Source organism: Pteronotus mesoamericanus, unplaced genomic scaffold (genome assembly GCF_021234165.1).
Source record: "Pteronotus mesoamericanus isolate MK-2021 breed Mesoamerican mustached bat unplaced genomic scaffold, CSHL_Meso_final scaffold_54, whole genome shotgun sequence".
NCBI classification, from domain to species: Eukaryota; Metazoa; Chordata; class Mammalia; order Chiroptera; family Mormoopidae; genus Pteronotus; species Pteronotus mesoamericanus.
In genome coordinates, this window is record NW_026555321.1 from 31,794,665 (window position 1) to 31,822,067 (window position 27,403).

General features: G+C 45.2%; 1 protein-coding gene across 14 annotated transcripts in view; it reads left to right on the forward strand.

The window, feature by feature from the left end:
* ATP2B2 (ATPase plasma membrane Ca2+ transporting 2) overlaps positions 1–27,403 on the forward strand; it is a 210,642-nt gene that overhangs the window by 138,819 nt on the left and 44,420 nt on the right. For 9 of the 14 annotated variants that reach the window (XR_008530964.1, XM_054595305.1, XM_054595302.1 and 6 more), the window contains 7 exons: positions 1,510–1,635; positions 3,250–3,282; positions 4,467–4,526; positions 9,551–9,592; positions 10,391–10,549; positions 13,608–13,822; positions 17,287–17,529. Coding sequence is in view for 11 of the 14 variants with exons in the window: in XM_054595305.1 (XP_054451280.1) it covers positions 1,510–1,635; positions 3,250–3,282; positions 4,467–4,526; positions 9,551–9,592; positions 10,391–10,549; positions 13,608–13,822; positions 17,287–17,529 (878 nt within the window). In the remaining 3 variants the exon portion in view is untranslated. The remainder of the gene's footprint in view (positions 1–1,509; positions 1,636–3,249; positions 3,283–4,466; positions 4,527–9,550; positions 9,593–10,390; positions 10,550–13,607; positions 13,823–17,286; positions 17,530–27,403) is intronic. The other 5 variants (XR_008530965.1, XM_054595307.1, XR_008530966.1 and 2 more) reach the window with 3 other exon arrangements.

Here is a 27,403-nt window from a genome sequence, read left to right on the forward strand (position 1 = left end):
CATCTTGTAAAACTGAAACTCTGTCCCCATTAAACACTAATTTCCCATTCTTCCTCCCCCAGCCTCTGGCAATCACCATCCTTTCTGTCTCTGAACCTGACTCCTGTAGGCACCTCATGTAATTGGACTCAGACGGTGTTTGTCTTTCTGTGACTAGCTTATTTCACTGAGGATAGTGTCCTGTAGGCTGGTCCATGTGGTAGTATGTCAGAACTCCCTTCCCTCTTAAGGCTGAATAATATTTCATTATACTGATATACCACCTGTTTGGTGGGTTTGCCTTTGCATTTTATCTCGTTTTGCTGCAAACTCCCTGGGTGATCTTGGACAAGTTGTTCCCTGACCCATACGGTGGAGAGGCCTACCTTACAGTAGCAACAAGATCCTGTAGTCAAACAAAAGCTGACAGAGAAACGCCAACAATGCATAAAAGTGGAGACACTCTGACCAAAGGCTTCCCTCACCCCATCCCCCACAGCTGTTCCTGCTACCTCCCCTGAAAAATTCCAGGGCCCCTTGGAACCCAGTCTGAAAAATCTAAAATTCTAGGAAAGGGTTCTTAACTTTTCCAGCACCATGGATGCCTAGGGAAGTCTGGTGTCATCATATGCCACTCCTGCTCAGATTAATACTTCAAAATGCATAAAACAAAATATATTGGATTACAAAACAAGACAGTGAGATTGAAATAAAGTAATAAAATGTGTGTTATAGTAATGTGTGTGCTTCTTCATTAGTACACTGAATAGGATCATCAGTTTAATAACTGCCTTAGTTGTAAAATAAGTGTGAGTATCATATCTGCAACAGCTGTCAAGTGATATGAAAAAAACCTGTGATTCTTATAACATGTGTAACAGGTTAGGGTGCTACTAACACTCCTGGGTTACTTGTTTTGGTTTTTTTGTTTGCTTGTTTTATTTTGTCTTTGTTTTGCCTACATTCATAATGGGGAGAAATGCTACTTTTCAGTTACATGTTTGCAAAAATAAAGATGTCATTGTTTTCTCATCCAAGTTCAGAGAGCCCTGGGTCCTTTCCCCAGATCTTCAGGAGGGAGGTGGACCCCATTTTAAGTAGTCCTATAAACGGCTTAGTTGGCATTTCTTTGCTGGTTACAGAATTAAGTAGTGAGGTCTGGTTCTAGATAGATCAGTAAGGAAAAAAGAGAGTAGTCCCTGCTTGGCCTGTAAGGGTGGGATAGGAGAAGTGAGAGAGGGATGGAGGGAGGAGAGGCACTCCAGCAGAGGGTGGTAGGTGGTAGGTCTGAGCTGTCTGGCAGCCTGAGAACTGAGGTCTAGCAGCGTTTGAGCCCCAGGCCCATCACAGTGCTGTCCCAAGAGGAAATCATCCTAACAGGTTCATAGTTTGAAGCTTAACCATGGGCAATGCCCTAGGACCTCAGCAAGCAAATTGCCAGGAGCAGACTCTGGAAGGAGTTCCTTCCACTCCTTTGGGGAGGGGGCTTAGGCCATGCAATGGTAACTTGACTTCCATCTCCTTCCCCAGGGACCCATGTGATGGAGGGCTCTGGACGGATGGTGGTGACCGCTGTGGGTGTGAACTCTCAGACTGGCATTATCTTTACTCTGCTGGGGGCCGGCGGTGAGGAGGAAGAGAAAAAAGACAAGAAAGGTAAGCCCAACACCCTTGCAGACCTGAAGAGGCTCTCTTAAGGCCACTTTTTTGTTGTTGAATCATTCACGCCACAAAATAGTTACTAAGTGCCTTTTATGTCCACACCCTGTGCCAATAGCCACCTCCTGCATCCTCAAGGCCCTGCTCATGCCAGGAGGGCTCTGTCTGTTCCATCTCCAGGGTCTTGTCCCGGTCTCTGTCTTGTCCAGTCATGTCACAGAAGCCCTTCCTCCCAGCCAGGCCAGGCCAATGGTGCTGAGCATTGGCCAAGTCTCCAGCCTCAAGCATGACCTGGTCCTATCATCACACCTGATATCGAGTAGAAATTCCCACCTGGACATATTCCTCCACTCTTAACTGCACTGAGCAGGGCGGCAAACCCACCCATCGTAGATTCTCCCCAGATGTGGACACAGGAGCTTCTAGGGAAGGTGGCTCCAAGTCAACTGCTGTGAGCCCCTCTCAGATGACTCTGGCACTGCTCATCTGGGTTCTGGCTCCTCCTCCCCCCAGAAACAAGACTTCTCATTCCCTGGGCCCTCCTCAAGCAGCAGGCTGCCATCCTGGGCTACAGGTGCCTTCAGAGCAGAGGAGGAATGCTCAGAAGACACAAGCTTCTAGCTCCAGCACAGCTGGCTCCCCACCCAACTTACACTTGGTCAGGACAGCCCCCCTCTCACACCTTTAGTCTTTTGTCTTGTCTCCTACCCAAGCTCCAGAGGAGGGCCTCCATCACCCAGACTTCCTGGAGTACAGAGTAAGGAGATGAGATGGCAGGTGACCGACCAGTCCTTGAGTTTTAAGGGCATCCCTGCTACGTCCAGCTCTGAGGTCAACCAGGCACAGCCTGGGTCACAATCAAAGGTTACTTGTCCTCAAGGGTGAAACCCGTTTATAGTGGGGTCCCCTAAGATTATGGCTGCCCCACCAATAGGAACAATGGAATTAATGTGAACTCTGTGAAATCTGTATCTGGAGAGCAAGGGGAGACCTGAGGTTGAAACTGAGGAGAAAGTCCTGGTCAAGACGCCCAGAGCACGTCAGTATAGTGTCCACACAATGACATAGAAGCTATGGCCTGCTGTGGCCCCAAGGTGCAGGCAGTTAGGCAGATGTGGGCAGTTGGGAAGGATGCAGCAACCTTTGCCCATTTCCTTGGCCTCACTGGGCCCTCGGTGAGGGGCAGAAGCGCCCACAGGCCAGACCTGTGTTTTTCAAAATGCCAGTAGAAAGACAGACCTCTCTTGCCCTGAAGCACAGGGCAGTGTTCCTCGCTCAACATTTACCTGTGCCCCAGTGAGATGAGGGCATCAGTGTAGAGGGAAGAGGTGGGGTGTGCAGGAGACAGGAGAGGAGAATGGGGGGCAGCCTCACCCCTCAGGCCCCTGTGAGCACCACAGCTGGCGCTGGGTCCCTTCAGCGCTGCCATTCCATCACCTCCATCAGGGACATCACTTAAAGCCCAACAACCATGGGTCCCCAGTTCAGGATGACCCTGGGCATGCCAGGATGTGTGTGTGTGCGTGCGTGCGTGCATGTGTGTGTATGTACAGAGAGATGAGGCTGTGTGTGCTTCTCCTTCATTAATATGTCTCAAAAATCATCACACAGGTGTGAAGAAGGGGGATGGCCTTCAGCTACCAGGTACAGTAAGACACCCCTCAGGGTAGATGGGGCTTTTAGAACTAGCAGCAGCCTTTGACCACTGAGCCTGGGCCCTAGACCCCAGCACACAGGTGGAGGAGGCTCCCTGACTACAGGGGTTCTGCCCCACCAGACCCTCAACTGTGTCCCAGGTGATGCCAGCCTCACAGGACAAACCAGCACCCCATTCGGCCTACTTGCCCCTCCAGTGCACCATCCTGCCAGCCAATGCCAATGGTACTGCTGCTGTCTCCACACGGCCCTCAGCCCCACACATGTACATGCAGGGGCCTGTCACCATTGGATCCCACAGCCCGGCTCCCCCACCTGTCCCCACAGAGCCTGGCTGGCTTCCCACTCACCTGCAGTGTGTCTACCTCACCCGGCAGTCTCTTCCCTCTCCTTCCCACGGAACCTGTTATCCCACCCCAAGAAAGAACAACAAGAGTAAATTTGACCACGCTGCATCATTTTAATTTCTAAATTAAGGAAAACTCACTAATACCGTCTCTGTCTCATGCACAGAATATGACATGTTTGATATCACCTTTTAAATGATGGGGCATCTCACATGGGGTTACCAAGGCAATCTTTCGAGTGCTGGTTAAGAAGGAGGAGGTGGCCATGGGTGGTGGCCTGAGTCAAGGGCATGAATCCTGCTAAGTCATTGCCTTTGATGGATGTCCTGCTGGTACATGTGATGGTGGTCATAGTAAAACCCATTCAGAATGGCTAGTGCTGCAGTGCACCTGTTGTTGAATATTTTGAATTGACTCCGTGCCATGGGCCCTCTGGCCCTGATGGAAAGCCAGAACACCTCTCCTCATAGAACCCTCTCTGATGGGCCCCACCTGATTGGTTGGGCCAACAGGGTATGTCACTCCAGACCCTCACCGCAAAATAGTGCCATCACGCCTAACCACATTGATCATCCTCCATGTTTTATTTCCAAGACCCTCCATGTCTGAGTTTTTTTCCCCCTGACTTCTGTGGCATCTCTATGAGAACATTTCACTCCTACCCCCAAATTTGAGTTTCTTGATCTCCAACAGAGATTTTCTTTTAAGAATATAGTCATATTATTTGCCACAAGTTGGTTCATGTCTTTATTGTTGTTGCTGTTCTGCATTGTTGCTTTTCTCCATTGTGACACACTGCATTTTCCATCCCTCCCACCCCCACAGCGGCCGATGGTGCGGCAGGTTCAAATGCTGCAGATAGTGCAAATACCAGCCTAGTCAATGGTACGTCTCCCATGGCGAGCTCTCGGTCTTGGGTGGATGGGCGTCTCTCTCCCCCACCCCTACTTTGGGCTGGCCTCTCCCTGTTCTGGACTGCACAGATCTTGGATGTGCATGGACAGCTCCAGGACGGTTGTCCTCTCACATGGAGCAGGCGCTTAAGAGAGAAGCCACCACCAGGAATCAGCTCCTTGCCCACTTGCGGCACCAAAATGGCACTGGCTCCTGTGGGGCCTTTGACCCCCAATGGAGTCCTGAAGAAGAACATTACCTTGGCTTCAGATTTGGCCCCAAGAAGCAGTGTCCCACTTGTGTGGCCCTCTCCTAAGTATGTTCCTGGACCCTGCTTTGGGAAGAAGGCCTGGGGTCAGGACCTGGGCTGAAGCTGGCTTCTGGGTCCCCAGTGAAATCTCCAGTCCTCCACTCTAAAATTACATCAATGCAGGAGGACCCAGGCCAGAATTCAGCTCCTTGGCCCCACCCTATAGCATGGCTGAGCCACCGGTAGACATTTCTTCCTCTTCTCTTTCATGGAGCGAACGGGCAGGGGGTTCGCTTGGGCTCGGGCCTGGTTTTGGCCTTCGGACATGGACTGGTGTTTCTTGCTGTTGCCTGTGCTGGAGCATTTGTCCTGGGCCTCTGCCTTCTGACTGTCCCCTTGGGGAGGGAGCCGCCACTGTACCTGGTCTGCATCTTACCTTTTCACACCCAGGCAGGGAGGAGTTCTATGCACTTGCCTCCAAACCTTTAGAAAATTTCTTAGATTGCTACCCTCCCATCTTCAGAGTGATGAGTCTTCTGTTACTCAGATATGTCCCCTGTCGCCAAATTAGGTAACATGGTAGTCTGCTCCTGAACTGCTGAGAACTGTTAAGGCTCAGCCATGAAGCCAGTGCCCCAGCATTGCTGCGTACAAGGCACTGGGTTCTGGGTTTCTCATCCATTGTAGCATTTGCTCCTCGCCACTCCGGAAAACATGGAGATCTTATCCCACCTCATCCTGCCCTAGACCTCTGACTGAGCCACCTGGATTCAAAGTGACTCAAGATGGGAGCACCTTATAGATGTGAGGGGCTGGGCAAGACACTTCTGCAAACAGTTTTGCCAAGAAGGACTAACTTGAGTGTGCATCTATTTCAGGAGCAGGAGAAGAAAGGAAGACAGCTTGGGGTGTGGGAGGTGTCATGCGTCAGGGAAGGGTGGCGAGGGATGACAGAGAGAAACGATATAGGCAAGCCCACAGCCTGGAGGAAAAGGAAACAGGCTGTGACATCCTGCCTCCCCCAGAGCCTGCATCTGGGCTCGCCAGTTCCCAAAAAAGGGCACCTTCACTTCCAAACTATACAGAAAACTCCACATATCCCAAGAATAACTTTTCTAAAGGAAAGATGGGGGACTGACATTTCTTGACCACCAACTGTATACCAGCCACTTTGCAAGCATTTCATGATTGTCATATAATTTACTCCTCCTGACAACCCTTTGATGCAGAGTTTATTATCCCCACATTCAGGATGAGGAAACTGAGGCTCAGGGAGATCAAGACCCTATTCCAAGGTCACAGGGCTAGAGAGTAGCAGAACTGGGGTTTGAAACCAGGTGTGGCTGGCTCTAAAGTGCGTGTTCCTCTTCCTGATTCAATATTTCTCAATGGAGTGTGTCTTATAAACTTCACAAGGATATTAAGAGGTGTTCCCCCAAAGAAAATGATCCTGTGATCAAAGCTGTTCAATAACCTCTGGACGGAATTGGTGTCCTCTTCGAGGCAGGACTTCTCACTGCCTTGAATACGCTGGTGTGAAGTGGAGCGATACAGAGCCATGCAGGGGTTCCCAGGCTGACGGGGCTACAGGACCTCTTCTGGCTGAATCTTGTAGGGTTGGTATGCCCCCAAGATATACTTTGGGAAATAGTGCTCTAAGCCATTGCTCAAAACGTAATCAGAGGACCAGAAGGCTGGGCATCTCCTAGGAGCTTGTTAGAAATGCAGAATCTTAGCACCCACCCCACACACACAGACCTACTGAAATGAGAATCTGCGTTCTGACAAGCTCTCCAGACTCCGAGTGCATTAAAGGTTGAGAGGCACAGGGCTGAGGCGTGGTGAAAGAATTAACTGTTCCTTTTCCCTCCTTCCTCTGAGTCAAATCAAATGACTTGGAGATAGAAAACAAATTTGGTGGCCGTATTCCCTCTGCCTTTACTCCCCCAAACCCCATCCCAGCTGAGGATGGTTGTGTTCCATTTATCTTGGAGACCTTATGATGGCCATTATTATTTTATTATTTCTTTTATGATTACAAATGTAATCACTATTTAATACATCTCTTATAATCATGATTAATAATACATCACTCTTAACTCCAGACATTTACAGGGCACTTGGTGGTGCTTTTCAGAAGCATCACCTTGATTGAAATTGTTGCATTTCACAGAGAAAGAAATGGAGAACCAGGGAAGACAAGTGGTATCTCCCAGGTCTCCTACTTAGTGGTCTGTCTCCCCAAAGATTCAGGTCATCTCTCCATGAATCCCCCACATCCATGCTTTTATACCCTTGTTGTTGGCAATGCATGAAGAGAACAGACCCATTTGGCAAAGCTGCATCTGGCATCTGACACAGAGGGGCCTTTGAGTCTCCACCCAGTTCCCCATCTTGGGTCCTGTCCCACATCCCAGCTCCCTTGAAATACAGCCCATCTTTCAGGTCATATGTGCGGCCAGAGCTGGCTGTCCTGCCATCGTACCGAGGCCAGGCGAGCCCTGTTTAGCTAAGGAGAGCCCCCAGTGAGTCCCTTGCTTCTGAGAAACCAGACCATCTGCATCAGAGCACCCCCAGAACACCACTCCCTTCCTTAAACATATGCAACAGCGATTATTTTTCTGGCCACGTGGTCACTATGGAAATAAAAGAGGAAATTGCTAGCTTGGTTAATGGGCACACACACAGGCTATTGCCTCTGATGATGTGCAATACAAATAAAGTCCCCTTTGTGCCATCTAAAGCAACTATTGAAGTGGAGTCCTCTGTTGCCCTTCAGCCCAATTCATAAAATTATTTTTAAAAATTAAAATGATTGTTGTAGTTCATTTCTGTTTGCTCTAAAAGACCTTTTTTTTTTCTATTTTGTTTCTAAATCCGTTAGAAAGAATTTTACAGTAGAGCAATGGGGACCTTTCTCTTTGAACCCCACTGAGCCTTTGCTGTGAGAGGCAGTGGGAAGGGCATTGCACTTTTCTTGGAGAGAGAGTGTGGGTCTGGGACCCAGGGATGCCACTGCCCCTCCCTGAGTCCCTAAAAGGGGGCTGAAGTGATGCTGATGCTGTTTATGGAACTCACAATGCAGCCACAGAGTTATCATCAAGATGCTCTCCGTATGAGGGCTGCCTCTGAGCCTTCCTTCTCAGTTTCCTTATCTGTAAAATGAGGGAGAAAAGCCCTCCCACCTGCCTCGAAGGGTGTCTTGAAGACTGATGGGAAATGACACTTGCAAACTGCAAAAGGCTGAATTGCTCAGTGGCTATTACTAATCCAACGTTTAGGTATTCCGAGAGGTGAACATTACATCCCCATTTTACAGAGGTAGTAGCAAAGGCTGAGAGAGGTAACACCACACAGTTAGTTGGTGTCAAGCAGAGACTTCAGGAGCCCAGTCCCCTCAGTGCCACCTCAGTGCGCCTCCCCGGACCTCAGAGGGGCTGAGAGGTGGCTGTATTCTCTCCAACTGGGTTGAAACATGCACACACTTTGGGGCCAGCTTTCCATTTACCCACTGAGTCCTGGGCTGGCTTTCTCCCTCTCTGAGCCTCAGTTTCTCATCTGTAAATTAGGAGCACCCTTATAGGGATGTGGTGAGGACTAGATGACATCACAGAGGTCGTGTATGCACCTGGCACATGGCGCGTTCTTCCGGAACGTGAGCTGTGAGACTCACCTTTGCAGCAAACGTCCAGGGGTGGCTGACCTCCTGACTCCTCCAGAGGTGGTGAGGCCTGCAGTCAGAGTTCTGGGTGAGCTCAGTGGACAGGATGTCCCTGTCCACAGTGCCAATAGGTGAAAGCAGGTGTCTCGGCCACCAGGTAGGAGCCACCAGTCCCTCCCACTCTGCCAACACAGCCCAAAAGCCTCTGGCTGTAGAGAGGGCCTCCCAGGCAGCCCCGATTAAGGGGTGGGGAGCCTCAGACTCAGCACTTAACCCTGCACTAGGCAACATCAGATACCAGTATGCAGGGCCAGGAGTGGTGGGTACCCATTGGAGCCCACTAACCTGACATTTCCTATCTAATGTGGCCTCAGCTGGTCAACCTCAGAATGAAGAGCATACATGCAAATGGAGGGAAGGTTGGCAACTTCCCCTGCAAGTCAGGGTACTGCCATCAAGCCCCTGGACATACTTGGGGTAACTCCGAGCCCCCTGTGGGAAGCCCTGCCCACCCTTTGCATAAGTCACTCTTAGTGGAGCTGGGCATGGGGTTTTCCATGCCATGGCTTCACACCCCTTCAGAAGGAAAGAGAAAGTAGTACTATTTCTCCTGGAGCCAGGAACTAAGGAACACTTTAACCAAAATCTTCCCCATGTCCCATTATAGAATCTCTCCCCCCCCCCCCGCCCTTCCCTCCCTCCCTCCACCTGCTCCCTTTGCCTTCTCTCAGGCCACAAAAGGCACCAATCAAATTACTCATTAGGGACCAGAGAACTCTTATTCCTCTGCTCCCTGGCAGCCAATCCTGGTTCCCTTTACCCTCCAAGGCTGTTGTTTAATTTGTAAGATGCGTAGGGCCAAAATAATTCCCACAGAAACCCTCTCTCCAAGCCCCCAAAGAATCAAGACAGACCCTGCAGTCAACATGTTGGCCAGGTTTGCTCTTGTCTCTGGGGCAGCTCTAGTGTACCTGTTTGAGGGACGGAGTCGGCTTAGCCCTTCCTCCATCTGTGACATGAATGTCTGTGGCCCTGTTGCGTCTTCGTGATGACCGACGTGTGTTGTCTGTTCTCTGTTGTCTGTTAAAATTCTTTGTCGTGTAGGTAAAATGCAGGATGGCACTGTGGACGCCAGCCAGAGCAAAGGTAACTGCTTTGTATTAACTGGGCCCTGTGGTCCTTGCAGTCCCTCCCCACCAGTTCTGAGGGCTATGCCAGAGGCAGGCATGGCCGCAACTATGGCTGCCCGACATCTTTCGGGGGTGTAGCTGTGATTCACATGGTACCAAGCTAAATGGAGGCGTCACCAGTGAGGATGGAATGCCTGCAAGCCAGCTTATCTCCACCCTTTGAGCTGTGCTGCCTGTTTAGCTGACAACTTAAAACTAGTTCTTTGAGACCCTCAGGAGATAAGGGGTAGGGATCCAGGCCCACCAGTCAGTTTTGCTCTCAATGAGGAGGGGGCTTGGCACCCATGGATGGGGGCACTCTCTTTTACCTTTTAAGCCCCTTTTTTTGTCCCTGCTGTCTGGTGATTACTTAATATCCCAACAACATGGCCCAAGGACCAATGGGTAAAGCCCAAGCCTGTGCGTCTTATTTGAATGTGGGAATAGCCAAGGAGCCATTTGAATGAGGCCTAGAGGGGACTCCAGCCCATTTCTGCGGGTAAGCCAGGGTGGAGCTATGTCATTCCCTGTGCTGTGTCCTGGATTCCAGGTCCTAGGCAGCCAGTGACCCTGGGACCAGTGTCTCTGGCTGGAAGACACAGACGCCCCCCCCCATCACAAGGCTTCTGTGCCAGCCATGCAGGGGCCCAGGCAACACTCACCACGCTCCCCAAGGCAGGCAGGGTGGGGACCAACATACCCACCCTTTAGGCTGACGTGTGTGTGTGTGTGTCTGTGTGTCTGTGTGTATACATGCGTGTTCTGCCACCTGCAGCCAAACAGCAGGATGGGGCAGCTGCCATGGAGATGCAGCCCCTCAAGAGTGCTGAGGGCGGCGATGCTGATGACAAGAAGAAGGCCAACATGCACAAGAAGGAAAAGTCGGTGCTCCAGGGCAAGCTCACCAAGCTGGCTGTGCAGATCGGCAAGGCGGGTGAGTGTGCAGGGTGTGCGGGGGGACACACAGTAGGACCCCATACAGGGCCCTGCCCAAGCTGGTCCTCAGTTACCTTATCTGCAAAGTGGTAGTTTGCATGAGATGGTCCCGAGACCCACCCTTCTCGACCACAGCAGCCAATCCTAGTCCTTCTACAGTAGGTGCTCAGTTAGCACTTAAAAGGAAGAATGAAGCTGAAAGCCTGAGCTTCCAGAAGTACACTGCCTGCATTCTTGACCAGCTGAGTCTGTGAGAATCTAGGCAAGTAACTTCCCCTAGCTCTGAGCCCCTGCCTCCTGGTCTGTGGAACTGGAATACACAGTAGTCCCTACTTGACTGGCTGTTATAAGGATTAAAGGAGATTATGCACAGAATGCTTAGCACTTGATGGATGTGGTGACTAGAGAGGAGGGCAGATACTGCAGGGCCTGGAGTGTGCGATGCAGGCTTTATCCTGAGAGCATTGCGAGCCATGGAAGAGGCTTGAGCAGCAGGGGAGAGCAGGGATGCCTTTGGGCTCTGTAATGACCACCCCAGCTGCAGTGCAGAGGAAAGGTCAAAGAGGTTGAGAGCAGTACCGGGATCCCCAGCACAGCAAGTGGGGCTTCCCAACTGAGCTGGCAGCTCAGGTAGGGCTGCTCACAGCCCCTCTGGTCCAGGAAGCCGAGCCCAGCTGCAAGGTGAGTCCTGCCCATCTGACATGGCCTTGGTCTCCCCTCCTGGGTAAGGACATGGCAAATGCCAAGGCCTCCCCACCTGGCTGCTTGCTCCTCCATGGCTGTCTCCCGGCTCTAATTATAGGCACCATAGTGTGGAGAAGGGAGGCAAATTACAGGCTTGGCTGTCTATATTTAAACTCGGGGTCCTGGTGAGAGCTCCCGGCTGGTAGGAGCTTGGCTTCCCGCCCCTGCGACTGTCAGACAGCGATTGAGGAGGCTCAGCGGCTCCACAGCTGGAGGTGGGGGTAGGGGAACAATGGGAACAGGGATTTCCTCCATCCCCGCCATGGAGAAGACTCTGGGAAGCATGGCCCTGAGGTATAGGGAGCAAAACGAGAACCACCCCCTGGCTTTTAAAAACCTCACTCATCTCCCTTCACCGCCTTGGCCCTGCCAAGAATGGAGTTCAGAGTCAAGCATTTCTGGGTTCACATCCCACCTCTACTTCTCTCTTGGGCTAAATCTCCCAAAAGCAGAGCTGAAGACGGGTGGGCTTGGGATTTTGGAGCAGGGTGCTCACAGGTGAGACCTGTAAAAGGTAAGGGACACAACGGGGCCAGGGAAGAAGCCAGATACACCTGAGATTTCAGGAGAAATCCCAGGCTCCTCCTGCTCCATAGGGAGCTCTGGAGCAGAAGACTTCTGCAGGGTCTGTGCCACCTCACAGCAAGGGGGTGGGGCTTTTAGACCTCTACATCAGCCATTGGATATTGGCTGTCCAATTGGGGTGGGGTGCACTCCCAGGTAATTCCTGACACAGAGACTCCAACTGCCCAAGAGCAATCCCCCTCTGGTGAAGGCTGCAGGTATGTGCAGCCTCAGAGGCACCTGCATAGCACCTATGACACACGGATATGGGCACAGAAACTGGCAAGAGAGCTTGCAAGGGATCCCAGCAGGTAGCCACCTGCATTTGCTAACTCTACAGTACCTTCCTGGCCTGTGGCCTTGGGCAAGTCGCATCCCCTCAGTCTTCTCATCCAAAAAAGTGCTCCCACCTGTTTGCTCTGCCAGGCACTTTCTTCCTCCAGGTCACCACCTGGCTCCTTCTCATCGGTCACCTGTTTGTTCATATATCACCTCCCCCAGGAAGTCTTCCCTGGCTACCCTTGCTTAAGTAGCCTCTCCCTACCTGCCCATGTCACTTTTTTTCTTTTAACTATATTGAGATAGAATTTATATACCAAAAAGTAGCACACATTTAACATGTACTTCTTGATAAGTTTGAACACATGCATATACTTGTGATACCATCACCACAACCAAGATACAAAATATATCCACCATCTCCAAAAATTTCCTTGTGTTCTTTTGTAGGTTTTTCTTTTTTTTGAGGGGAGGGGTGGTTTTGTCTTTTGGGTGAAAACACGTCACAGGCCAATCTTCTTAACCAATTTTGAAGTGTACAGTGCTACATTGTTAACTGTAGGCACCATGTTGTACAGCAGAGCTCCAGAACTTACTCATCTTGCAAAACTGAAACTTTATACCCACAGAAAAACAACTCCTTTTCCCTCTCTCCCTGCAGCCCCTGCAACTAACCTTCTATTCTCTGTTTTTTATGAGTTTGCTTGTTTTAGATACCTAATAAAAGTCCTTCCTGTCTGCCTTATTTCACTTAGCAGAATGTCCTCCAGGTCCATCCATGTTGTCACAAACGGCAGGACTTCCTTCTTTTTATGGCTGATTAACATTCCCTTATATGTATATAACACATTTCCTTTATCCACTCATCTGCCAATGGACATTTAGGTTGTTTTATTACTTCAGCCCGTGTCACAATAACATGTCATCAGGAGTCTTCTTCACAGCATTATTTGTATCTGAATTATCTTGTTCATGTTTGTTTCTTGTCTGTTTTCACCTCTAGAATCTCAGCTTTCCTAGGGCAGGGACTCTGTCCTCTTTACTGCTGTGTCCCTACTGCCTGAATGAATAAGTAAATAAATGGCACCAACTGCACATCATTATTGCGTGAGAGCACTATTCAAGCAATTCTTATTTATTCACATGTTCACTCAGCACACATTTCTTGAGCAACTACTGTGTGTCTGGCACTGTGCTAGGCACTTTATATGTAGTAATTACATTTGATCCTTACAAAACCACACAAAATAAAAATGCGCTCCCATTGTACAGAGGACCAACTGAGGTTCTGTGAGGACCAAGGACTTGCCCCAGGCCACAAAGCAAGTAAGTGACAGAGCTGGGATGTGAGCTAGGTTTGGCCTGACCCCAGAGCCCTTTTGGGCAAGGGTTTGGTCCACATCTCAGTTCCCAGGGCCCCCGAGCCCCAGGAAAGCCCCTGAGTAGGTCTCTTCCACCCCGTGTTGCAGGCCTGGTGATGTCGGCCATCACAGTGATCATCCTGGTGCTCTACTTCACCGTGGACACCTTTGTGGTCAACAAGAAGCCGTGGCTACCCGAGTGCACGCCTGTCTATGTGCAGTACTTTGTCAAGTTCTTCATCATTGGTGTGACGGTGCTGGTGGTCGCCGTGCCCGAAGGGCTCCCTCTGGCCGTCACCATCTCACTGGCCTACTCTGTGAAGGTGAGAAGTTGACAGCAGGACCAGCCAGCTGATGCCGCTGATGCAGCTGGGGGTCTGTGGGATGGCAAGGGACCAGTACCAGGGTTGGGGAAAAACGCTAAGAAGAAGGGAGCGGACACACTGGAAGCTCAGAGAGAGAGAGATACAGGAACACAAAACTCACATGTCTTCACGGGCCTGTGCACACTGGAGAGCCACAACCTGGATAAAGGGACTACTGTTATTCAGCCCAGCCAGAGTCACCTTGCAGAGATCTAGGCCCCGTGTTGCCAGATCTTTACATTTTTTGCAAAAGAAGCAAAAAATCTGGACTTGCTATAAACTCTTATTTTTAAACATCAAGAGTCAACTCAACATGGAACAAAAAATAAAATGAAGACATCCCTATGCAGGCCCAAGTCCATCACTCCCCACCTAACGGTGGCAGAGTCTGGCCATCACAGGTACAGGCCCACTGCAGCCATAGCATTTCTACAACTACTAATCTTAGAGGTTGTTTCCTAAAATTTGAAAGAAATAAGCCCAAAACAAAAAGGACATCTAACTTTATGAACACTCCCTCCTCTCAGGAGTTGGGCTGAAAATATGAGGTTTTAAAAACAGTTCAATGAAGGGCAGGAGGACCTTTTCCTGCCAACTGCTGGTGGGCCTTCCGAATGCTGCCCAGAGGCAGAGCCCCGCCTACCTCTGCTCCCAGGCCTGTGGCCACCTGTGAAGCCTGACCACCGAACTGAGTGGGCTGGTTTCCCCGTGGCCAGTGTGTGTCCAGCCCCCCTTGGGACACTGCAAGCCTGGATTTAACCCCAGACCCTCACACCCTGGGCTCATTCTCTTCCCTTGGCCCCATGGTTTTCACAACTCAGAGGGAAGGCTGCACTCCTGTTTCCCAGGGCCCTGATGCCAGGATGTCCCTGTGAGGGCGGAGGCCTGAGCGTGTTTATAAATAAGGCATTTGCTCTGAGACATTGGCAGAGCCGCCGGAGGGCACAGCAAGCGTCAGTTTCCAAGCTGGAATTTGGGCTGGGCTCGCTGATGTAATTTCATACAGAAAAGAGATATCTAGGCAGGTGCCAGAAAGTGGCAGCTCTGTGTAAAGGATCCGGCCCTTATCTTCTCCTTGTTTTAGGGTTCTCAAAGAAACTCCATCCCACAAACCAAAGCCCAAACAGGTCACAACACAGAGCTTGAGGGCCAGGGTCCTGGAGATGGAGACTCTCACGCAGCCATGAGTCGGGACCCTCACAGCCCCCCAGCTGAGCTCAGGTGGAAGGCGGGGGTGTGTGCCTTCTCCTTGAAAGTCATACAGAGCTGGTTTGGAGGACGGGGGCAGATCATGCACAGACATTTTTAGGCCTCCGCACCTTCTGCAGTTTGTATCTCTGGCACCTGGTGCCTTTATCCGTCCTAGATAACGTTACTTACACAGTCACTTGATAAACATAGTACAGCACCCCAACCCAGGAGAGGCACCCTGTCCCCTCTCTGAGCCTGGACTTACCCCCCTGGAAGCACCATCAAAAGAATAGAGATGACCATTTAGATCAGTGCTGTCTTAGAAAGATATAATGTGAGCTGCATGTGTGATTTTAAATTTCCTAGTAGCCACATTAAAAAGAAAAAGTCAAAAGAAACAGGCAAAATTAATTTTAATAACAATTTACTTAACTCAGTATGTCCAAATTATTATCAAGCCAATATGTGATCAATATAAAAATTACTAGTGAGATATTTTACCTTTCTTTCATAATGCATTTAGGATTTGAGGGATATTTTACACTTATTTCATGTCAGACCAGCCATATCTCCCATGCTCAGTAGCCACATGTGACTACTGGATGGGGCAGCACAGGACTGGGCACTTTTAAGCCCAGTAGACGAACCCCCGTCAGTGAGTACAGGAGGACGGAAGCCCGCTGGAATGATCCAGGCTGTGAAGTTGGGACACTGCAAGCCTGGCTTTAACCCCAGACCCTCACACCCTGGGCCCATTCTCTTCCCTTGGCCCCATGGTTTTCACAACTCAGAGGGAAGGCTGCACCCTGTTTCCCAGGGCCCTGATGCCAGGATGTCCCTGTGCTAGATTTAAATCCCAGCTCCAACCCTCATTAGGTGTGTACACCTGGCAAAGTCACTTTGCCTTGGCTTCTTCAATTGTCAAAATGGATTACAAGAATCCTCACAGATTACACAGGATTCTTATAACACCAGGCAAAAAAAAAAATAAGTGCCGAAGAATTTTTCAAACTCTAAAGTGTGTTGCAAAGTCAAATTGCTGTTGATCATCCATTCAACATATTTTTACTGCTACTATTATCACAGGTTACAATAAGAGAAACTACAATAGTATGTAATCCCACCAATACTCATTTCTTAGTAACATGAAATCCTATTAAAGGTATTCTAATTTTGCTCCTTTTTTACCCTTGTTGTAAAGAATTATAATTAGATGAAAGAATAAAAGAAATCAAATTCCTAGGCCCAGACAAGAATTACAGCTGATTCAGCAACTTTTACACTAGCAACTTCTCATGTCCCGCCTTGCCTTTACGTCCCTGTATGGGAGAGCCTGCATGAAGCGTGATGGTTCCTAGAGCATTACTTTATTTGCATTACTTGCTTCAGAATCTGGAAAAACCTAGGAGCATGAAACTGGAAAAAGGGAAAGGGAGGCGAAGACATTAGAAAATTAATAATAATATGTATAATAGGATTCCATTTTTGTTACTAATTTTAAAAGAAAGGATGTTGACATGTAAGATGTATCAGTTATGAGTGGTAGCATTATGGCTGATTTGTTTTCTTTTTCTTTTTTATGTTTCTATATATAAAAGAAATTTGTGATTTTTATCATGCAAGTGACAATATGTATTCATTGTAGAAAAATCAAATCTGTAAGTTTTTAAAAAGACTATGAAAATCTCCTATAATTCTACCACCCAAAGATAATGACACTAATATTTTTATATTTTTCCAGATATTGTCTTATGTCTATAAACATATATCTCCAAAACATATTTACTTTTGGTGAAACAAAAATGACAGTGAAAACCAGGCACCAGTGAAAGATGGTACCTTTGAGAAAATTCATAATAAATAAAAAATCGTTATTTAAACTAAGGTGTAAGAGAAAAATACTTGAAGTAAGCAGAAGTCCCAACCTCAGTTTATCCTTTTCCCTATTTTTCCATAGAGAATATAGATTACTTCTGTAATCCAAATTAGTAGAGTGAATTAATCAACTCTTTTAAATGGCTCAGCTAATAAAAGGGAAGGAAAAGGGTGGCACACAAACAAGCCCAGGTGTCAGAGGTTGTAGCAGCCACGATCCTTTGCATGTGTAAAAGCAAAGGGATGGATGGCAGCAGCCCTTCCTCTTTTACTATGTGTGCACCCAATGCCCCTGGCACCCCAGCACCCCAGCTCCCTCTCCTCACTATCACCCTCTCATCTGCTTCTCCCCCCAGAAAATGATGAAGGACAACAACCTGGTGCGCCACCTCGATGCCTGTGAGACCATGGGCAATGCCACAGCCATCTGCTCAGACAAGACAGGCACGCTGACAACCAATCGCATGACGGTAGTGCAGGCCTACATCGGTGATGTCCACTACAAGGAAATCCCCGACCCCAGCTCCATCAACGCCAAGACCATGGAGCTGCTGGTCAATGCCATTGCCATCAACAGCGCCTACACCACCAAGATTCTGGTAAGTGGTACAGTCTCTGCTACAGAGAGTGATGTCCATGAGGGATGCAGAAGTACTGGGAAGGTTGAACAACACAATTTATATTTTTAAATCCTGCTGGAGTATTTTGGGGGTGGTCAGAGAATAAGAGACTTACTCTTCTTTGACATAGCCATTATGTTTGTATGACCAAAAATACAGGGTGGGGCAAAAGTAGGTTTACAGTGTGAGTACATGAAACACAGAGCTTATTCTTGTATTATTATTTATTAATTATAGTAGTATTTTTCATACAACTATAAACCTACTTTCGCCCCACCCTGTGTATGTGTGTGTATATATGTATATGTATGTGTATATATAGTTAGTTGTCTTTTTTATGATAGATTATTTTTTTATTTTTATTGAACTTATTGGTTAATAAAATTATATAGGTTTCAAGTGTATCCTACAATGTGTCATCTGTATCACGTATTGGGTGTTCACCACCCAAGTCACATCCTTCCATCACCATTAATTCCCCTTAATTGTCCTTTTAAAATCATGTCATTGCTCACCCCCTAAAAAAGTTTTAAAGAAGTGTTTTAATCAGTTAGCTTTTGCTACATAACGAACTACTCCAATATTAGTGGCTCAGAACAAAACTATATTTAGTTCACATTTCCGTTAGTCAGCAATTCAAGCCAGGCTTAGCTTGGTGGTGGTTCTGATCTGGGTGAGGCTCTGCTGATCTTGGCAAGACTGCAGGCTGATGAGAATGGCCTCTGCTGGGATGGCTCATCTCTGCTCTGTATGGTCCCCCCTCCTCCAGACTTGTCTGGTGTTAAATAACACAAATTCAACAGGGTAAAATCTAAATGTCTTACTGGCTTTATTGAATGATTCATGAGTCAGGCAGTATCCCATCTCGCAAGCAGAAAGGGCCTCTGAGGAGTTGTACGAAAGGAAGGTTTTTATAGGCAGAAGTGAGGGAAAGAGAAGATTGTTTCAAGCTGATGCACCCTGCCTGTGGGGGACCAGTGGGAGCGATCAAGTGGAATCCCTCACTAGTGCTGAGGAGAAAATTCCAGATTGACTGATTAAGATTAAGTTCCTGGGAAAGACTCAGAGTGCAATTAGGTTAGGTATTAAATCTTGGTTTGGTGATATGGACTTAGCACAAATGACTCCATTTGGGGCCTGTTATCTCTTTTTCTAATAATTCCTCCTTTGACCAGACTGTCAGCTTAACTAAGAGATAGGATAAAACTTTAAGGCCTTAACCACTCCCAGCTACCACTATATTTCTTGCAGCTTTTACTGATCCTCTGTGTGATGCATAGGTCATGACTTTATTTTTCTGAATATCTATGATATTCACAGGCCTCAACTTCAGGTTCACAATTTTAAAGTCAGTCATTCTTTTCATTCCTTTTCTGGTGTTTCAGTCTTAGTAGCTGCAAACATGCACTTTCAGCTTTTGTGAGAATACAGTTTTCCAGGGAAACTAGTCTGGCTACTATAAACAGGATAATTCTCAATGTCTAGAGTCCACTTCGGAGCCATCTAAGGTGTCCAGCCCGCAGGCTGCGGGCCGCATGTGGCCCAACACAAAATTGTAAATTTACTTAAAACCCTTTTTTTTGCTCATCAGTTTTCATTAGTGTTTGTGTATTTAATGCGTGGTCCAAGACAACAACTCTTCTTCCAGTGTGTCCCAGAAACACCAAAAGGTTGGACACCCCTCCAATCAAAATCAAACAAGTCAAAGAAAGACCCTACTGAATGAGTCACCTTTTTTATCTGAAGTGGCTTGCTCAGTAATCTTATGTAGCTAAGTTTCAACTTCCTCAAAATTGCAATAGGTAGTGTTGGCCACAGCATAGATACCTTCCTGCTCAGCTAAAAGATAAGGATACTATTAGAAAGAACAACTTTGTCTGAAGAGTCTGAGGATTTTTCTTGGGCAGCTATCATCTATCTTAGCAGTGGATTCTACAATATCTTCAAGAGTTAAGGAGAGGTTTCTAATCATAACTTCATTTACATTTACTCCTAACAAGGCAAGGAGGGCCATGCCAAAGGAAGTGAATTCTGAGTTTTGAATGCCTCCTGGTAGGTCCTTTCTAACTCAACAAGGTAGATTCAGTGGAGTTAACCAATAAGGTGTCTCAGTTTGTTTATAAACAATTAGGGGCTCAGTTAGATAACCTAAGAGACATTACCCAGTTGTGTTTCAGCCACCTACGCATTCATAGGCCCATGGAAAATGCTAACACCACAGACAGAGATAAATCCTGTCAGAGCACAACCCAATTCTACCGAGGTGACACCATTAATGGATTCACTTGAGGTGACACTGTTAATGGATTCATTCAAGTTGACAGTGGATTTATTTGCGAGGGTTGTTATACATGCCCGTTCACACCAGGGGTTGGTTAGGTTTTCAGTGAATTCTGGAAGTACAATAAATCTCTTAGCCTGAAATAAAAAGTTGTTCCAAATTCCAGAGATTGTCCTTTTAGCAATGTTCTGGGAGATATGGATTATGGTGTTATCTTTCTAGGCCAATGCCAGAGTAAAGAAAGAGAAGAGAGCATTTCGTATTTACTTAAAGTATGAAGTCTTGACCTGGTGCCTTTGGAGGAAACAATCTACATCAATGTCAACTAATTCTCTTCCTAATCTATTTTATGTGGAAGTATCCAAATGTCAGATAGAACCTTCTTTAGCTGTGAGACGTCCATGAAGTCTGCTTGCCATCTGGGTAGTAAGGAGGACTTGGTATAGTCCTTTCAAGAAGATTTAAGGGTAGTCTTTGTTTTTGGTGATCCTGAATCGGAGGGTGGGAGAAAATTGGAAACATTAGTTTGGATACTCATAGCCAAATTTTTTAGGAAACTAGCATAATTTAACATCCAGTCCAGTTTACAGGTATACAACAAAACCTGAAAGACAGTTAACAGGATTAGAATCTAATATAGACAAAGATGCAAACAAAATTTTTTTTTACCTGCAATTATCCCCATTTCTGTTTTCCAAAGATAACCACAGAAAAACACATTTGTTTGCATTACATTTGGCCTGATTATTTATATAAATGCAGCAAGACTAGTGATTTCTTTGCTGGAAGCTTGTAAGCCAGGTACCAGGCCAATTTTTCCAAGGATTTATTGGCCTTAAAATCATCTGGTCATATCTGAGTCTACACACATCTTCCTCAAATATGACATTCTAGTCAAAGCTTTGGTAATGTAACCAATATTTCCAATTGTGTCCTGTTACAAGAACAGATTCTCATTGAACTTATGCAAATAACTATCTATATTATCATGAAAAGAATACTCAAGAGTAATACAATTCTGGAGGGATAAAGCAGGGTTGGGGGAGTAAATGTTTTATCTTTGTTCACATAGGTATATTTTACCAAATTGTTGATAGCTTAAGAGAAAAAGTTGCCTTAAATCTAGTAAAGCAAAACATTAGAGAACCAGCAATGCTTCAAACAAGAAGTCATAAAAATTATAATCCTCCTCCTCAGTTTATTCAGTCCAATGCTGTTAATTCTTGCTCTGCTTGAATCCAGTTTCTCCACTAGTTCCAGAAATTCTTACCCAGTTCATTTTAAGATTTTAAAGTTATCCAAAAACTGTACTTGTCAAAGTTCTTTCAATGAATTTCCTTGAAGAGGAAGCACTTTTGCAGGAACACTTTTATAAAAGCATCTGAGTAAAACAGTAACTCTCTGTAAATGACAAAAGACTTAAAATGCCCATTATTAAAGATCTATTATGAATTCATTATAATGGAATTGACAAGGAAATTTGGTTATTTCTATAACATACAACAATATAAGATTATAACAGGAATTATGACTGATGAGATTATACCAGGACATATCAGATTTCCAAGAATTTCATGCAGTTTCTGGAATGCTTATAACATATACCTGTTCGGATACAACATAAAATTTTAGTATTACTTATTTGATAACACTTTCCATATGATTTAACATATCAAATAAGCCTAATTAGTTTTTCCCTTTTTATAAGGAGAGAGAACAGATCTTTGAGATGTTCCAGGGACCCTCTGAAAATCCCAAAGTTAATTCAAGGTTTAAAAAAAAAACAAACCCTCCATTTAGGATTTGATTTTTGGGAAGTTTGTAAAATAAATACCAAAAAGGTTTTAAAACGTGTGGTTAAATAGGCTCATAGGTCACTGTGAAACAATATTTAATCTATTTGACCAAAGTGATAATGAAAGATTTTATAGACAAATTTATAAAGTTACATAGTTTTAAATAAAACTTAGCTCATAATATGGAGAAGACTAGGTTAGTTAGGAGATTTACTTAAGTAATCAAAGGCCTGATAAAGACAACATGGAAAACAGATGTCTTTTTTTTTTTTTCAGTTACAGCTGACATTCAACATTATATTAGTTTCAAGTGCACCAGATGGTGATTAAATATTTAGATAACTTACAAGGTGATCCCCCCCATAAGTCTAGTACCCACCTGACCATAGGTGATTATTTTGATGAGACACAAGATCTTTGGGTTTTTTCCCCCTATGCAGACTACTTAAAAGGTAAAGAAAAACCTTTCTTAATCTCTTATCAGCAGCAGACCAAATAGTCCAAGAAAACTTTATCCTTTTAGCAGATGAAAGAAAATTAAGTTTTAGTTTCACTTACGTACATTATCGATATTAACATTTATTTTAAACCCTCATAACAAAGTTACTTTTTAGCCAAATTGTAGACACAAAGTAAAATTCTCTTTCTCTTTTTCTATCTTTACAATTTTCTTTTTATTTTTTTTATTTTCCTCCTTTCCCGTTTTGAAATAGCCAGTTTTACTTTGGAACAAATTACTTTCTTTACCCGTAACAAAATACATTTCCATTCCTTATACCTTCTTTTACTGACAACACATGTTTTATATTCCTTGCATACAGAGATGTTTTTCTTCTTATTTCTAGTAGTTTTAGTTACATATATTAGAATTCATATCCCTTAAAAATCTTAATTTCTAATGAAAATAAAGAAGTAAACAATTTTACATTAACATTTTGTGGCTTGGCAAATTTATCAATACTTTTTTATAATTTCTAGAAACATATACTTTCTCACAGTACTTTTATCAATGTGGTACAAGACATGTTTACTAAAAGACCCAAACTTCTTTGGTTCTTCTGAAAAAGGAATCCAAAAATGGCCAAACTCAGTGTTCAGTGATTAATGTTTCAGTGTTTTCTCTTGTTTAGAAATGATTTGGATAGTCATTAACTTAACCCATTATTTAACTTAGCAAAACTTTAAGGTGTATGGTTACCAAAAAAGTATTGGGTACCTATTTTAAAAGTTCACCTTAAAATCTCTTATCCTTCTTACATCTATGTAATTTACTCATTCTCAATAATTATGTTTAGAATACTCATAAAACTTTGAGACTTTAGACAAAATCAGCCATCATCCCAAGCTAATTTTTCTTGCTGACATATTTTGTAAGAAATAACATGAACTCATTTGACTCATAAACCCAAGTAAAATGAGTTGTATGTCTTTGTTATAGTCAAAGCTAATAACTCTAAACACATGTCTATTTTATTTAAATCAACAAACTTAAACTAGCTTTAATACCAAATATTTTCTCAGATCACATGAACCTGAAAAGCATTTGAGTTAGTTTCTATTACATTTTTGAGAATTTTTATGAGTCCTAAATTTATATAAATGCTTGTTTGCTTAAGCCAATTAAAGAGAGCTCCTTTACAAATTAATTTTAATAATAACACCCGGAGGTAGAAAATGCCACATACCAAACACACACACACACACACACACACACACACACACACAGTTGCAATAAGTTATCTGCTCAGATGGCTAAAATTGTTCCTACTAATATTTGTGGAGAAGGCATATGATTTCTTCATTTGCCTAAATTTCAAATGACCTTTCCCCCTTTCTTTTTCCTTCTGATAAGAATGAGCTCTGAACCCTGTAGAACATTTATATCTCAAATGCACAGGAAAGGAATGCAAGTTCCTCCAAGGACTTTGGTTTCCCAAGGCCAATATTGACAAGCCTTTTGAGATAAATGGCTGGGTAGGGGTAGGAGGAGGGTGCTAAAAGAAATAGGTGAATTTTGAACTGCCTCTAGAGCTAGTTTGCAAAGATGTGAAAGACAAGGACAGTTTCTCTCAAATCCTCAAGGAGTTGGTTTGCATCTTAAATCACATCATAGATTGATCTACCCACAAATCTTTTTACAAGGGTTTTAAAAGGCTTTTTTATAATTTTTTTTTAATTTATTGACTTCAGAGAGAGAGAGAGAAGGAAAAAGAGAGAAATGAATTTGTTGCTCCACTTATTTATGCATTCATTGGTTGTTTCTTGTATGTGCCCTGACTAGGAATCAAACCCACAACCTTGGTGAATCAGAATGATGTTCTAAGCAACTGAGCTACTAGGCCAGAGCTAAAGGGTTTTTTTATCCCCTCTGGGTATATAGTTCTTATTTTAGCTTAGGGGAGAAGGCCTACACATTTTTTAACAGGTTCTGCCATTCGGCCAAATTCTAACCACAGAGCTACTTTGTAGTTTTTAGACAGGACAGAGAATAAATATTTTTGGCGTATTGAACAACCCCTGGGACTCAAGAGGTATACCCAAAGAGAGTGTGAAAGAACTTTTACTTTTCTCTCTCTACTGAGTACTACAGACAGAGGTCTGGGAGAGCTGACCCCAGGAAGAATTTTCACCCTCAGCCAGCTTCTGCCAGTTTTTCCAGGGTCCCACCTACAGGTTCTGAGTGGGGTTTAAAATAGAGAGTACAGCTCAAATACTGTATCTATCTGTATTTGGAAAGATTTTTTTAAATTAATTTTAATTTTCGTTTTCCCTTGGCTATTTTGAGGAATAATGGAGCAGTTTACCAGAGAATTCCTCAGTCTCATCCACTCTGGGAGGGGTCCCTACAGGGGCTCTTCCTCAAAGGTAGATATGGAGGTGTGTGCAAGGCCATTAACGTGGCAGAGTTTTGTTTACTGTCTTGTAGTCTCTTGAGTGGGAAGGCAATTCAGACAGGATTACTAGAATAAATACTCAAATAAAAGAGGATAGAGGGAATGGTAAGAGTTGCATCCGTTTTATAGTGTTTTGTCGGTACCTCTTGTCTCTTTAATTTTTTCATTAGCTTTTTACAATAAAATTCACTGAAGCTATGTTGGAATTCTGTAGCCTTTTGGAGGCTTCCACGTGACAATTAAAGTAGGTATCCTGTTCTGTTCGTGAACCCTTATTTTCAAGTGCACTTCTTAAGTGACTTTATGTCATTGGAACATTCACCCTAATGGCCATTATAATACCTCTGAGGGCTCACAGCAGTTTGATAGGACGCTATCCACAAATGGAGTACACCCACATTTCTGTCTGACTGTATTTTGGGGCCTCCAACCTGAGAGTTACCAAAGAAGCTCTCAGAACACAAAACAAGCTTAGTAAGAGTTTGCCATTTTTGTAGATATTTAAAGCTTCCAGGACCATAGTTCTTAGTTATGAAATAAGCAGGTGTGTTAGAAGGTGGTACACTTAAATCTTTAGATTTTTAAGGATTTCATGTCTTTTCAGCAGAGTCTTTGGGTCTCTCAAAGGCAAAGTAATACCTAAAAGGGACATGCTTCTGGGGTGGGGATTATGCAGTGTTTTACAGTGTACCCTGTTGCACAGAAATTTTCTTAAGGTCAGCAGGTTGACCTAATGTCCATCTAACCAGTTCTGTGACCAACTTATTGTAACATGGGAGTTTTTGAGTTAGGTGGTTAGTGCTCTAATAGCTCCTTTTTTATTTTTTTAATGACAGTTTACATTCACTGTTATTTTGTATTAGTTTCAGGTGTACAGCATAGTGGTTAGACAATCATATACTTCACAAAGTGTTCCCCCTGATATTTCTAATAGCTCTTCAATGCTCAACCAATTCCCACCAATTTTTGTGGCTCCCAACATTCCCATTAGCAACAACCTTTATTACTCAAGTCAGGCCCAGTCCAATCCCAGACCCAGTCTGTTATTTTTAAGTTGAACCCAGTGCAACTTCAGGCAGAACCACCAACAATTCCCTACATGGAATCTGGAGGATGGGGAAAGGATCAAACCAACAGACCTGGACAAATAGGGACTATGGGCTAGGGGCTCCTTGTAAGTGGGGAACTGTGAACTGTCCCTACAGTTCCCACGTGGATCTTGGGACAGACTCAAGGGCTGGGGTTTCCAATCAAATAGGAAACTATGGAAAGCCAATCAGATCAGGAGCGCAATACAAAGAAAGCTGAGCTCAGACCCAAGAAGTTACCCTGGAAATGGCAAGAAAGACAATGAACTCAAAGGGTTTGCAGGGAACCATGCCTGCATTTCTCATTGTCCCAGGATGCCATCAGAAGTTTGCTTTGGATCCCATTGCTGCTACAAAATATGTTAAATAACAAAAATTCAAATGAGGAGAATTTAAAGATCTTGTTGGCTTTTTTGAGTGACTCATGAGTCAGCATCCCATCTAGGAGCTCCAAGGAGCTATACAAAAGGAAGGCTTTCACAGGCAGAGGAGGGAAAAGAGTGGATTGTTTCAGGCTGAGGTAACCTGCCTGGGGGGGGATAGGAGGGGACTATCAGGTGAATTCCCTCACTGGTGCTCACCAGAAAATTCCAGGCTGACTGGTTAAGATTAAATTCCTGGGAGAGGCTGAAACTGCAGTGAGGTTAATATTAAGTCTCAGTTTGGTGATGTGGGCTTAGCACAAATGACTCCATCTTGGGCCTGTTGTCTTTTAACACTGGGCCTGTTCACATTGTCATTTTGCTACATTCTATTAGCTAATACAAGTCAAGAGACCTACCTGCTTTGATTCAAAGAGTGGAGAAATAGATTCCAACTCCTAATGGGCGGAACTGAAAATTCGCGTTGCAAAGGGCATGGATTCAGAAGGAGACTAATCATGGCCGTTTTCATAGTCTGCCACCAATGACACAGCTGTTAGTAATAGTAGTGGTATTACTAATTTTGATAAGAAAAATCCTCACATCCCTCTCTTAGCTGAGCTGCCTAAACTCGTCCCTATTTGGTTTAGAAGCACAGGTTGCCTTTTTGTAATTAAACAGCATTTGAGCATTTGGATGAAGAGAAACAGAATTGCCCATCCAGAGGTCAGCCAGCATCCAGAGGTAGGGCATTTCTGCAGTGTGAGCATATGGGAGAACAGCTGAGCATTTTTGCTAACCCTCCACATGTGCCCTAGCTCTGCCCTCTCCCTTCTGCCCTGAGATGGCTCAAACCTTCATGATCGGTTGGGTTGAGGGAGGTGCCAGAAGCTTTACTGATATGGGGAGGAGAACATGAGTCAGCAGTGAGGGCCGAGGGCTGGTGAGGGGAGGAAAAGGAGGTGGCTCCTGCCTCCATACACTGGGGCTGCAAGAACTGCACCCTCTGCTATGCATCCCCCCAGAGCTACAAGCTGAGGGAGGCAGAACTGACAAAAGGAGAAAGTAGGTCAAGAGATCAGACAGTGATAGAGAACCCTAGGGGTGATGCCAAAAATGATGACTTTTTTTGTCTTTCCTCTGCACCCCCACCCCCAGCCCCAATTTGGGATTCAAGGGAGGTGAGCAGTGCTTTATTCTGTTCCCCAGGCCCTTCTAAAATAACTGAGATTCTGTTCATGATCTCATGCTTCAGATGTGGCAGAGAGGGGAACAGGATGAGTCCCAGAGCAGGCTTCGGGCGAAGGGGCAGCCGCGTGGGCAAGAGCCCTGTAAGGTGGGCTTGGATTGAAGAATATGTTATGCAGTTACTGTGAAGAGGAGTTCTGGGATCCGCCAGGAGGGCTGCAGCAACATCGTCACAGTGATAACT